We start from the raw sequence: 14725 nt of genomic DNA, 5'->3' as shown, positions 1-14725 counted from the left end.
AACTGCCAAAATAAAGGAAACACCAACATAAAGCGTCTTAATAGGGCTTTGGGCCACCACAAGCCAGAACAGCTTCACTGCACATTGGCATAGATTCTACAAGTGTCTGGAACTCTATTGGAGGGATGCAAAACCATTCTTCCACGATAAATTCCATAATTTGGTGTTTTGTCTCAGGCGCTCATTAAACCATTCAGTGACTACTCGTGCCCTATGGATGGGGTCACTGTCATCCTATGTGGGCATAGCCATGGGAGCCAGAATAATGGCCTACCCAGCATTTTTATACATGACCCTAAGCATGATGGGATGTTCGTACGGCCCAGTACATCACTGGGGCCAAGCTTCCTGCCATCCAGGACCTACACTACCAGTCAGAAGTTTGGACACACCTTCTCATTCAAGGGTTTTTCTTTATTTTTTAAATATTTTTTACATTGTAGAATAATAGTGAAGACATCAAAATTATGAAATAACACATATGGAATCATGTAGTAACCAAAAAACTGTTAAACAAATCAAAATATATTTTATATTTGAGATTCTTAAAATAGCCACCCTTTGCCTTGATGACAGCTTTGCACACTCTTGGTATTCTCTCAACCAGCTTCATGAGGTAGTCACCTGGAATGCATTTCAAATAACAGGTGTGCCTTCTTAAAAGTTCATTTGTGGAATTTCTTTCCTTCTTAATGCGTTTGAACCAATCAGTTATGTTGTGACAATGTAAGGGGGGTATACAGAAGATTTGCAGAGGATAAGTTCATTAGAGTTACCAGCCTCAGAAATTGTAGGCCAAATAAATGCTTCACAGAGTTCAAGTCACAGACACATCTCAACATCAACTGTTCCGAGGGGACTGTGTGAATCAGGCCTTCATGGTCGAATTGCTGCAAAGAAAACACTACTAAAGAACACCAATAAGAAGAAGAGACCTGCTTGGGCCAAGAAACACGAGCAATGGACATTAGACAGGTGGAAATTTGTCCTTCGGTCTGGAGTCCAAATTGGAGAAGTTTGGTTCCAACCGCCGTGTCTTTGTGAGACGCGTGTGGGTGAACGGATGATCTCCGCATGTGTAGTTCCCACCGTAAAGCATGGAGGAGAAGGTGTTATTGTGTGGGGGTGCTTTGCTGGTGACACTGTCTGTGATATATTTATAATTCAAGGCACACTTAACCAGCATAGCTACCACAGCATTCTGCAGCAATACGCCATCCCATCTGGTTTGGGCTTAGTGGGACTATCATTTGTTTTTCAACAGGACAATGACCCAACAAACCTCCAGGCTGTGTAAGGGCTATTTGACCAAAAAGGAGAGTGATGGAGTGCTGCATCAGACGACTTGACCTCCACAATCCCCCGAACTCAACCCAATTGAGATGGATTGAGATGAGTTGGACCACAGAGTGAAGGAAAAGCAGCCAACAAGTGCTCAGCATATGTGGGAACTCCTTCAAGACTGTTGGAAAAGCATTCCAGGTGAAGCTGGTTGAGAGAATGCCAAGAGTGTGCAAAGCTGTCATTAAGGCAAAGGGTGGCTATTTAATATAAAATATATTTTGATTTGTTTAACACTTTTTTGGTTACTACATGATTCCATATGTGTTATTTCATAGTTTTGATGTCTTCACTATTATTCTACAATGTAGAAAATAGTAAAAATAAAGAAAAACCCTTGAATGAGTAGGTGTGTCCAAACTTTTGACTGGTACTCTATATACTAGGCGGTGTCAGAGGAAGGCCCAAAAAATTGTCAAAGACTCCAGTCACCCAAGTCATAGACTGTTCTCTCTGCTACCGCACGGCAAGCGGTACCAGAGTGCCAAGTCTAGGACCAAAAGGCTCTTTAACAGCTTCTACCCCAAAGCTATAAGACTGCTGAACAATTAATCAAAATGGCCACCCGGACTATTTACATTGACCCTCCATTTGTTTTTACACTGCTGCTACCCGCTGTCTATTATCTATGTATAGTCACTTTATCCCTACCTACATGTACAAATTACCTCGACTAACCTGTACCCCTGCACATTGACTCGGTACTCGTAACCCCTGTATATAGCGTCGTTATTGTTATTTTATTGTGCTACTTTTTATTATTTTTTACTTTAGTTTATTTGGTAAATATTTTCTTAACTCTTTCTTGAACTGCATCGTTGGTTAAGGGCTTGTAAGTAAGCATTTCACGGTAAGATCTACACCTGTTGTATTCGGCGCATATGACAAATAAAGTTTGATTTGATTTTATGTTAATTCCTTAATTAACTCAGGAAACAGACAAGTGTGGAAGCACCTGTTTTTAATATACTTTGTACCCTCATTTAATCAAGTGTTTCCATTATTTTGGCAGTTACCTGTATAACACCAAGGCTTACCTGACTCTGCCCAGTGTTCCCGAGTCTGAAGTGTCTGCTACACTCATCTGGTGTAGCTTGATCCTCTCTACGTGCTCCATGTAGTTATGGATCATCTGTAATGAACAAAGAGGTTAGTTCTACATGATCCATGTAGTTATGGATCATCTGTAATGGACAGAACAAAGAGGTTAGTTCTACATGGTCCGTGTTGTTATGGATCATCTGTAATGGACAGAACAGATAGGTAAGTTTGACTTTTGGTACTTGAAATCTTATTTCTTAGGAAAACAGTACAGATAGGAAGAGTTCCCTCTTTTCTCCCTTCTCTCTCTCTCTTTACCTCTGTGTGTCTTTGATGGAGTGAGTTGAACTCCTTCTTCAGCTCAGACTCTCGCTCTTCCATCCTGCCGACTGAAGGAGAAGAGAAGAAAGAACATCAGTCAGATTATCAGTCTGTCAGACAGACAGTCAGTCAGATGATGTCAGTCAGTCAGTCTTATCCAACGCGAGTCTAGTCAGCCGTTAAATGAGTAGCTGTTCTTATAAGGAAACACACAGGCACAGAGGCTAACCAATGGGAGTCATCAGTAACACCATATGTGACAGAAGGTAAAGCTTTAATGACCACACAAATAGAACTGCTCTGAACTGAGATAAAATATTCATTCTCTTGCGTTTCTAGAGAGACAACTGTGGCTAGTAGTCTGTTATCAACGCTGTTATAGCCACTACAGCCAGCCCACATTATCAACATCAATTAAAAGCAGCCCAAGACGGCTAGATGTAGGACTCTCTATACACTACTCCCTGTAATGACAATGAGCTGCCACTAGGTGTCCTCGGTTCAACAGTAATAAGCCATCAGACACTAGACTGCTGTGTGACGCCAACGGGGCGGGGGATTTACAGCACTGAGACGAGGTAATCTCTCTCAAATGATTTTAAATAGGCCCGATTTAAGAGGTGACAAAAAAAAACTAATCCTCCCATTAGTCTGTCAGGTTTAGCCTAAGCCTGGCACGGAGCAGCACAACAGCTGGAGCACATCACAGGGATACTATCAATTACACTGATATTAACACTCTTCAAACGCTGCTGGGACGTTGGGGTAATGTTTGAATTGAAAATACTACTGTGATGTTATGGTAATGTTTGAATTGAAAATGCCATGACTATTCTAGAGGGATTCTGTGTCTGTTTCTGATGTGAAAGGAAAATAAGGGTGGGGTAACTTCATATGATGAATTGATATGTACTGTTGATGTACATATATCAAACAGAGCATCTCAACTCTGTGTCTAGATGAAACAGAGTTTAAGTGGATAAGGGGTTTTAATGGTGATGTTCTGGTACAGGGCTAACCCTAGAATAATCTGTGAAGTCAGATAATTGCATTCTGGGAGAATGATATAAGATGGGAACATGGCACCACTACAACAAGGTCAACAGTACCATTTCCATGATGTTGCCTACTGGCACTTGGAATGCATGTCACACAAGGCTGTGGTGGTGGGACATTTATGATGATGTCATCAGACTGGCAGTATAGTCTAGTATTTGTATTTATTTTGGCTCCCCATTAGCTCTACTCCCTTTGATCAGCATAGCAGGGACAAATTCATTAATTCCCTTTGATCAGCATGGCAGGGACTAGTTCATTAATTCCCTTTGATCAGCATAGCAGGGACTAGTTAATTAATTCCCTTTGATCAGCATAGCAGGGACTAGTTCATTAATTCCCTTTGATCAGCATAGCAGGGACTAGTTCATTAATTCCCTTTGATCAGCATAGCAGGGACTAGTTCATTAATTCCCTTTGATGAGCATAGCAGGGACTAGTGCTATGCTGATCAAAGGGAATTAATTAACTAGTCCCTGCTATGCTGATCAAAAGGAATTAATGAACTAGTCCCTGCTATACTAATCAAAAAGGGAATTAATTAACTAGTCCCTGCTATCCGACTGTCTATTACATGGTAAGGGCCCCATCTCACTAATTAACGTAATCTCAGTGTGGTGTTATTGATATTATATGAAGCCATTATACATCTCCTGAATGAGAGACCACTACTCCACTTCACATAAAGGAGGACAGATTGTTCTGACACCAGATTAGATAGACAGACAGACAGACAGACATGCTGTCAGATCTGTATGTAAGAGTATAGGCTATGTAAATTCTGCATTATCGAATAGTAGCTAGCTGTCTTCTGATCTCCATTCAGCTCTTCCCTGTCTTAGGTCTAATTAGCCAGAGCCATATACTGTATGTACTATTCAACTGCACCCATGTACCATGTATACTGCACATGTCTAGCCTGGTGCCTTACCGTCACCACATATGGATGGATTGATTATCACGTATTTTAAGCATAAGCGCAGTGTATGACATTAACATGCCCATAGTGGTGGAAATACTTTCCAGCCACTCATACGAACCAGTGACTGTGGCCAGCTATGGGAGGGGTCTTTCTCTCTGCCTGCCCAACAGGCATCCGCAGGACAGCTATGGGGTCCTTCTCTGAGGAGTGGCGAGAGTGGGTATGATGTAGACCGAGTTAGTGTGTTTAGAACGTTGGCTCACTCCGTTGTGTGGACTGGGTGAGAGGAAGAACTGCATCTATGCAATATTCTGTTTCTTTTTGACAAAAGACAATGAACGCCAATGCCAATGAAAGCAAGAGTTGTGTCTGCAGATCAGGGTTAGGGTCAATTCCATTCCAAATTCCAATTCCAAATTGTCCTAACTGAAAAGCATTGAAGAGAATTGGAATTTCAGTGTACTTCCTGAATTTACTGGAATTTAATTGGAATTGACACCAACCCTGCTGCAAATACAGGCCATGTCTAAACAGCATTCTAGTGTACCATTGTCCTGAAAAGTAACCACGGATCTGAAATCCACTCATCTTCTCCTTTCATACAAGTTTCCATATTGAAGTAAGGGTGCAAGTAAGAGAAGATGCCTGCGGTTTAAGACTATCTACACAGAGTAGCTTTTGGGCTACTCTACACATAGAGTAGCTGTGGACTCTGCCCTGGTTGGAGAACGCCTGTCTGGGAGCAGCATAATGAACCATGAATTATTCACCATAGACTGGGAGTGGCAGCAGCCAGGGCAGCGTGCTCTATAGATGGTTAACTACACGGATGGGACTCATGACTGTTTATACACACAGGGCGTGTGCCGTTAAAAATCAGCATTTCCCAGTCCTGTATTGCCAGTCTGTTTCTGCTTTAGCAAGTGTTTAGCATGACAACAGTAAAGGAAATGGCTGAAGCAGGAACTGGCAGTCAGATTGGCATTTTCCCAACACTGAAGAACAACAGGAGTGTGTCAGTTTATGAAGCTATGGTTCTTCCTCCTCAATAAGTCATTGCTAACAGAGGTTTGAGCTATCACATCAGACTGTGGATGCTTGTGTTCCCTTCAGCGCCGCATCAGACTCCCCTCCTAAGTCCACCAATGGGATGTGGTGCCTGGCTGCCACTTAAAGAGGATGGGAGTAACAGTAATCCTGTAATCCCATTACTGTCACCCGAAAAGAGTGTGAATGAATGTGTGTGTGTGTGTGAGTGTGTGAGTGAGTGAGTGATTGTGTGTCTAATTAATTATCAGAAAGATGAATGGGAGACGAGAAAGGCGGAGACAGAGAATATCATGGAAATACAGCAGCACTGAGCTGCAAGGAGATGCTATATATTGACTGCTGTGTGCAAAATGGTAGGCATACCAATGATGTGAAATGCATGTGTGTGTGTGTGTGTGTGTGTGTGTGTGTGTGTGGGTGGGTGGGTAATGTATGTGTGGATTCAGTGTGAGAGAGGAGAAAGACGAGTGAGATGGTGAATCCCAAACCACCTCCTCGCCCCTACCAATTCACTCCGTTGTCACGTGTTGCTGATGAAACTGAGGGTGACTTCCAGAGTGGCGAGGGGATCAATAAACCCATCAACGTCGAGATACAGTCCTGACTTGAATGATGCAATTCATGTTCCACTTTTAAATAATAAAACAAGCATGACATTTAAATTAACAAATCGACCCTGTTGTTTTACAAAATCTAAACCTCAGCAACAGTTAAACATTTAATTTGGGAGGTATTTCATATTTTACATGTGTCAAGTCTCGACATTAGACATAAACAAACGCATGTGTCATATAATTAGGCACGCCTCTCCATTCTTTTGTGTGAAATTGCGCAAACTCAAAAATAACGCGGTGCCTTATGGGATTGCACTTTGCTATGGAGCTGGCAGTGTTGCAGGCTCAGTCGAAGTGCCTACCGGAGGGGCTAATTATCCCCTCACTCAGCTTTGGGACACTTGTGCAAATGGCAGAGGTGCGTGTGAACGTGCAAGTGGAGGGGAAGGGGTTCATTTGGGATTCAGCCTGTGTGTGTGTGTGTGTGTGTGTGTGTGTGTGTGTGTGTGTGTGTGTGTGTGTGTGTGTGTGTGTGTGTGTGTGTGTGTGTGTGTGTGTGTGTGAGTGGTCTGTAAACTTACTTTGGTCTGCATAGTTCTTGATCTTGAGCTCCAGCTGGCGGGAGTGGGACTCCATTCTGCCCACATGGTTCTGAAGGTCCTTCTTCTCCTGCTCCTGACTGTCCTCAAACTCCATGAACTTCTGCTCAGACACACACACAGAGGTCTCTCAGTCAGTAACATACACACATACACCACACATTGCATAATACAGTTTACCACCTACAAAGAGACACTGAGAATATAAAGTGCAGAATAATTATTTGACCAAATACAGGACCATCCTGTAAGCTGTGCAGAGCGGTACGTGTATCTACTGCCACAACATAGTCTAGACTACACTCTAGGAAGCAGGGATGTCTACTACATTACACTCCCACAGGATAGAGAGACCAGGATCTGGAAGTCTTTTGTTCACCCGTAAATGCAGGTCCCCTCCCCTCCCACATCCTCCTGGTGTGTCAGAGAAGTGCGTCCTGGACAGAAAGCCAGTGTGTGTGTGTGTGTGTGCTTCCGCATCCTGCCAGCTGTAATCCTTTACTCTGGCCTGCTCTTCACTCCTCTCCTTTCTTCTTTTCTGTGCTTGCATTTATAGATGCATTGAAAATAGAGCTACCTACATACAGTACATCAGATAATTATATTTTTTCAGCATTAAACAAAGCCATGACATTCTATACAACACATTTCTATCTGCAACGTTCAACACAGCTGGAAAGGCCACAGCTAATCATCTGGCCTACATACTGTATTATCCAGGCCTGCTCTGCTCCTCCCCCCTAGAAGAACATACCAGGGAGCGCAGAGCCGCCGGAAAATGTGTGGAGAGACATAATTTGCCCCAGTACTTCAATCAGGTGTGAAAGCAGCAGCACTGAACGTGTTTACCAGACATACAGTCGGAAGTTTACATACACCTTAGCCAAATACATTTAAACTCAGTTTTCATAATTCCTGACATTTAATTATTGTAAAAATTCCCTGTCTTAGGTCAGTTAGGATCACCACTTTATTTAAAGAATGTGAAATGTCAGAATAATAGTATAGAGAATGATTTATTTCAGCTTTTATTTCTTTCATCACATTCCCAGTGGGTCAGAAGTTTACATACACTCAATTAGTATTTGGTAGCATTGCCTTTCAATTGTTTAACTTGGGTCAAACGTTCGGGTAGCCTTCCACAAGCTTCCCACAATAAATTGGGTGAATTTTGTCCCATTCCTCCTGACAGAGCTGGTGTAACTGAGTCAGGTTTGTAGGCCTTCTGTGCTCGCACACGCTTTTTCAGTTCTGCCCACACATTTTCTATAGGATGAGGTCAGGGCTTTGTGATGGCCACTCCAATACCTTGACTTTGTTGTCCTTAAGCCATTTTGCCACAACTTTGGAAGTATGCTTGGGGTCATTGTCCATTTGGAAGACCCATTTGTGACCAAGCTTTAACTTCCTGACTGATGTCTTGAGATGTTGCTTCAATAAATCCACATAATTTTCCTTCCTCATGATGCCATCTATTTTGTGAAGTACACCAGTCCCTCCTGCAGCAAAGCACCCCCACAACATGATGCTACCACCCCCGTGCTTCACGGTTGGGATGGTGTTCTTCAGCTTGCAAGCTATCCCCTTTTTCCTCCAAACATAACGATGGTCATTATGGCCAAACAGTTCTATTTTTGTTTCATCAGACCAGAGGACATTTCTCCAAAAAGCACGATCTTTGTCCCCATGTGCAGTTGCAAACCGTAGTCTGGCTTTTTTTATGGCGGTTTTGGAGCAGTGGCTTCTTCCTTGCTGAGCGGCCTTTCAGGTTATGTCGATATAGGACTCGTTTTACTGTGGATATAGATACCTTTTGTACCTGTTTCCTCCAGCATCTTCACAAGGTCCTTTGCTGTGGTTCTGGGATTGATTTGCACTTTTCGCACCAAAGTACGTTCATCTCTAGGACACAGAACGCGTCTCCTTCCTGAGCGGTATGACGGCTGCGTGGTCCCAAGGGGTTTATACTTGCGTACTATTGTTTGTAAAGATGAACGTGGTACCTTCAGGCGTTTGGAAATTGCTCCCAAGGATGAACCAGACTTGTGGAGGTCTACAATTCTTTTTTCTGAGGTCTTGGCTGATTTATTTTGCTTTTCCCATGATGTCAAGCAAAGATGCACTGAGTTTGAAGGTAGGCCTTGAAATACATCCACAGGTACACCTCCAGCTGACTCAAATGATGTCAGTTAGCCTATCAGAAGCTTCTACAGCCATGACATCATTTTCTGGAATTTTCCAAGCTGTTTAAAGGCACAGTCAACTTAGTGTATGTAAACTTCTGAACCACTGGAATTGTGATACAGTGAATTATAAGTGAAATAATCTGTCTGTAAACAATTGTTGGAAAAAGGACTTGTGTCATGCACAAAGTAGATGTCCTAACCGACTTGCCAAAACTATAGTTTGTTAACAAGAAATGTGTGGAGTGGTTGAAAAATGAGTTTTAATGACTCCAACCTAAATGTATGTAAACTTCCGACTTCAACTGTATTAATTATTTCACATCATAGAAAAACATTTTGCAACAAAAAAGAAAGCAGGCATTTCTTATTGGACAAGTTGACATAGTACCTCCCCCAATTTCAGCCCGTTTACATGTTTTAGTGAATACAACCCTGTCCCTGGGATTTCATGCGGTAACCCCCACGCTCACTGCGACAGATGGATTCACGTGTCAGTCACAGTGGTTTCCTAGCTACAGCCTACAGAGGCTAATCAACCACGCCTCCCAACAACTTTTTTGGTTGCAGCAGCACATTGTTTTTTGATTTGCACTTAGTTTATTTCTTCGCTCACGCTCCTCTCCAGTGTGGAATCCTGGTGCAATCTGACTTTGTGGTCGTCTTATCTAGTGGAAACCCTCTCCTGCCTGCCTGGCTCATGAGAGAACGAACACACATTTTCATGGACAACAAGGCATGTGTGAATAAAAGCAGTTAATAAAAGCACTTTATTCATCCTCTAAAACTATCTAGAATTATCCAATCTATAGCTAGCTAGCTAACAAAACTACTAACGTTAGTTTTAGAGTAGCCTTGCTAGATATTACATTTACATTTTAGTCATTTAGCAGACCCTCTTATCCAGAGCGACTTACATTTAGTGCATACATTATTTTTTTTCATACCCCCTGTGGGAATCGAACCCACAACCCTGACGTTGCAAACGCCATGCTCTATCAACTGAGCTACATCCCTGCCGGCCATTCCCTCCCCTACCCTGGGCGACGCTGGGCCAATTGCACGCCGCCCCATGGGTCTCCCGGTCGCGGCCGGCTACGACAGAGCCTGGATTCGAACCAGGATCTCTAGTGGCACAGCTACCACTGAGATGCAGTGCCTTAGACCACTGCGCCACTCGGGAGACTCAGATATCTAGCTAGCTAACATTAGCTAGCTAAGTTGATGCAATCATTCAGCCAGCAGCTAACTTTATGATTTAGACTCCCTGAATAAATGTGTTTGGCACAGGATAAATAGATGAAACGATCTGCTGCTGCTACCCAAGGAGAATGAATACTGATGTTTCTGACAAGGTTGGTCAGACAGTTTGTTAGTCCAGTAATGTTTGTTGGCATATTATTTTATATCCACTGCTGGTGATTATTCACAAATGTTTGTGGCGCAAATTTCACTGTCTTAAAAGTAAAAAACCTACAAATTCCGCCACAGAGCAGTCTGCAGACAATATGAACACACATTTGTTCAACCATAAAGAGAGAATTTATGGATTCTAGCACCACCATAACTTTCACAAATACAGAGACAGGCAGCCATCTTTTTCAACTAGCTAGTGCATAGTGACAACTACTGATATGAACTGCTAATGCAGGTTTGGTTAGAATAGAGTGCAATATAATGAGTGACATTAAATAAAATCTACTTTATGAAAAAGTAGTTGATTTGACAGGCAATCAGATCCTACAGTGAGCGCCAGGGAACCAACCTCTGCTGGGCAGGATGGAGACTATAAAGAGGAAAGGAGAGGATACATATGAGGAATCACAGCGTGGAACATTCCATACCCCCATGATTCATAACGCCCCTCATCGGGACTCTGATTAATGCGGTTCAACAGTTAGGCTGAGTCCCAAATGGCAACCTATTGCCTATGTAGTGCACCAAATGGGCCCTTAGGGCTCTGGTCAAAAGTAGTGTACTATTTAGGGAATAGGCTGCCCTGTCATCATCTCCACTCTCCAATGCAGCACTATAGTTATCTAATGTTGTGCTTCTGAACAAGGTTTCTGGGCCTACCCAGAGATACTTCTTGAACCACCGGTTAAAATTGCATCATTTGTTTTGGAGTACTACCAGTGTCAGTTTGTCATCTGTCCCAACAATGTGTTGTTGAAAGCAGTGCAGTGAGTCTAGGCAAGCAGAGTCTTGAAGAGTGAAAAACGTTTTCACTGTCCATGGTCAAGAACATCTATATGTGATGCATTGTGGGTAAATGGTGACTGACTAATCTACAAATAATAATGAGTAGGTCTAGTTACGTATGATGCAAGGTGATATGTAGACCAGTCAGTCACGACTCTATGTTGAACAAGCCTTGGCTGTGTCTTTGCTTCACTAAGCTGGCCAGCCATGATAATAACAACATTGGCATATTATTGCACAACACAAGGTTAGTGGTTTTATGACTTACACATAACAAAAATTGTTAAAGTCTACTGTGTATAGTGTTAAACGTAACCCTGCCTTGTTACACATTCTACTGTGTATAGTGTTAAATGTAACCCTGCCTTACATAAAGCTTACAGAATTAATAATTGCAGAAGAGCATCTGTAATCAGATGACATAACATTTCAACTTTTCTACATGGAAACCTGTCTGTATTTATTTTTCAAAGTCCACTGCTTAACATTGTGTGTGTGTATGTGTGTGTGTAGAGTGGAATTCATATTTAAAGTAATTGTAACCATTCTTTGCATAACACTCAGCCCTGCTATAGTAGTTTACTAAAACTACAGAGTATGTTGTCCATTGAAGTTGTTGTCTCTGGCTCTTTTGATATTATATTCAGAATGAATAATAACAAGGTTTGTGATAGTTTGATCCACCTTAGGCCAAGATTGTTTCCAATTCACAGGACCTGGCAATTAAAACCCCAGGCCTATAGTCATTACACAGATGAAAAGGGAAGCTATCTATAATAAGAATAATATTTTGTCATAGCCTACGAATAGGACCCAGTGTTTTACCTGACCAGGTCATGAGATCAGGAAAAACTCCAGGCCCCAGAAAAGACACATACGAATTTTGCCACACTACTTTTGAACCGGTGATGCCACCTCTGAGGGAGCGGATCCATGTATATTCATAGTGATTCAAAACATTGGTTGAGGATGAAGTATTACTTGTCACATGGCGGCAAAGTGTCAGTTTATAACCACACCTTAGGGATGAATGTCGAACTGGAATTAAACCTACTTAGGCTCACTCACATTTCTATTAACAGTCAAACAGTGTATCAATCATTTTTACAAAGGGAACTGCGTGATAAACTACTATATCATGGAGACTTTATTCCTCATAGTGGTGAGAAGATGTAAACACCTGAACACCCTTTTTTATTTTTCCAGGTTTGTGTTTTTGGTTTAAAATCAAATAAGCACTGCTCGAGAGATAGCAGTGGCATGAAAGCCAATGGTATTTTCCTGCTTCCTATTGCCTTCACTATCCTGGTGGAACAAGCCTGATCGCTGCATTCACCATTCTATTTCACTTCACGTAAAACAGAATGGTGAACACAGCATTCAGGCTGGTTCCGCCAGGCTATGCCTTCAACTGTCCACAGACACACAGAGCACCCTGCTTTCTAATGTACAGTACACTTGGGTGTTAACTGATCAATGAATCGATTAGCAATGAGTGAGCGATCTGTTAAATAACGACAACAGAATCAATACGTGGCAGAGTGGCCTATAAGAGCTGAAGAACATGTGCACATCCAGGTACTTTTGCCTGATGAAGACCTAAGGGTGGAAACGTTCTTATAATACAATCACCTGGCAGCATGAGCAGCAGCGTGTGGCGTTTTCCTTTCTATTTTTCAGTGGCCAATAAGGCATTAGGGTAACAGATGTTGCTCTTTATTTTCTCCTGGATAAAATCCAAGAGGATTTGACAAACCACTCCCCTGGAAACAGAGTAGGCCAATACTGAGTAAAATGGGGAAGGTTTATTGTGCAACACAAGGCCCAAGAGTACGTAATAGAAGCCAAGGCACAGGGAAGTCTCTCCCTCTCAGTGAGCCCTGGCCATCACAAAGGATCACATGACCTGGAAATCATAACCCGCACAGCCTACAATACGAAAACCTGGGTCCCCACCAGGGCTTCCTGGGATGAAGAAACCCAAGGCGGGCTGGAGGAGTGTGTGGGTCTCACTGTCTCTGTGTCACAGCCTGGACGGAGCGGAGGGGCCTAAAACAGCACCACACGCTGAGTTTGCTCCAACGCCTAGAGCACGGGACTACAGAGAGACAGACGGTCCGAGTCACATCCAATTCCCCCTCACTAAGACTTAGGGCCAGGCAGCAAGAGGTCCAACAAACACACAGACACAAACCAAAACACACACAGAAATAGGTCAAACCAGACTGGGCAGTGCTGCAAGTGAAGCCCCGCAGTCTTGGATGAAGTTGTCTGTAACCACTGATCAAAGCTCAGTTTTGTTCTTTTGACCCCAAATGGCTGAGGTAAAAATTGTGGTAGGATGAGTTGATCCTAGGTCTGCTGTAAGGGCAAGGCAACCTTTAGCTCTATGGTGATCGTTCTGCCCACTGAGGTAGGGTCATGCCTCTGTGTATGGGCCCGGACAGATGCTAAGTTCCTCTTTTTTTCCTGATGCCTATATCTTTACCTTTACTAGAGGGAGGAGCTTGAGACGCATATCCAAAGTAGTTGAAACAATGCAGACTGACGGATGGAACTGACAGAAGGAACTTTATTCTCACAATATTATAAGCTCCGATGTTTTTAAAAAAAACATATTTGAGTAGTAATGTCATGATTACTTTGGTAACAACTCATTCAGGATGATACAGTGAGGAAAGGTGTGATTTCAGAAATAGCATGAAAGCCCTTCATACTGTCAGTGCCAGTAAAACCCAGTTCAGTTTTATCTCCCCTCCTCTCCTGTCCTCCTCTCCACTCGCTTGTCCTGTCCTCTTAATTCTGTTCTGTCCTTTCTCACCTCATCCTCTCCTCCTCTCTCCATCCGATGAGCAGTCATGATAAATTGCTGAGTCACTAAACCTGCTGCTTCTGAGGCAGAATACAGCATCTTCTCTGTGTGTGTGTGTCCAATGTACCTTGCCCGATTCAGAATGTTTGTCTCTATAACATGAGGCCTGAGACAACCTTCTCATAAATGTAAATGTGTAACTACTCATTCATAAACAGTTTCAAGGGTTTTTCCTAGACTACAATAGGTAAGTGCGGCCCACTTATGGACGCTGTATAATAGCCTGACTGTAATTGTCTATACTCTTGTCTGATCACTGAAGCTTTGGTTTAGAGCAGTGGTCACCAACCTTTTCGGATTCAAGATCACTTTGAGTCAAAATGCAAGCCGAGATCTACCGCAGATATTATTTTTTTTAAACATGACTTTAAAAACCTAACCCTATGCAACATTAAGCAATTAAAAACTGTTATGTAGCAATGAGATTTGTGCAGTAGGCTATAGGCCCAATACATCATCACTGCATATTGGCTATGCTTGAATTTCCCTGCCAATGTTGTTCTTCTCAGACTATTTTTAAATTATATTAAAACATTGTAGGTATATGATCACACTGGTAATAGATCATTTGTAGTATTACTTGT

At 42.5% G+C, this 14725-nt stretch overlaps 1 protein-coding gene across 6 annotated transcripts in view; it reads right to left on the bottom strand.

Annotated features, from left to right (window-relative positions):
• LOC121568833 (C-Jun-amino-terminal kinase-interacting protein 4-like) overlaps positions 1 to 14725 on the bottom strand; it is a 43649-nt gene that overhangs the window by 26087 nt on the left and 2837 nt on the right. For all 6 annotated transcript variants that reach the window (XM_041879272.2, XM_041879273.2, XM_041879275.2 and 3 more), the window contains exons 2-4: positions 6867 to 6987; positions 2701 to 2771; positions 2379 to 2473 (exon numbers count right to left, since the gene is read on the bottom strand). In XM_041879272.2, coding sequence (XP_041735206.1) covers positions 2379 to 2473; positions 2701 to 2771; positions 6867 to 6987 — 287 coding nt within the window. The remainder of the gene's footprint in view (positions 1 to 2378; positions 2474 to 2700; positions 2772 to 6866; positions 6988 to 14725) is intronic.

This window comes from Coregonus clupeaformis, unplaced genomic scaffold (assembly GCF_020615455.1).
Source record: "Coregonus clupeaformis isolate EN_2021a unplaced genomic scaffold, ASM2061545v1 scaf0119, whole genome shotgun sequence".
NCBI classification, from domain to species: domain Eukaryota; kingdom Metazoa; phylum Chordata; class Actinopteri; order Salmoniformes; family Salmonidae; genus Coregonus; species Coregonus clupeaformis.
This window is presented reverse-complemented; position numbering and strand designations above follow the sequence as displayed.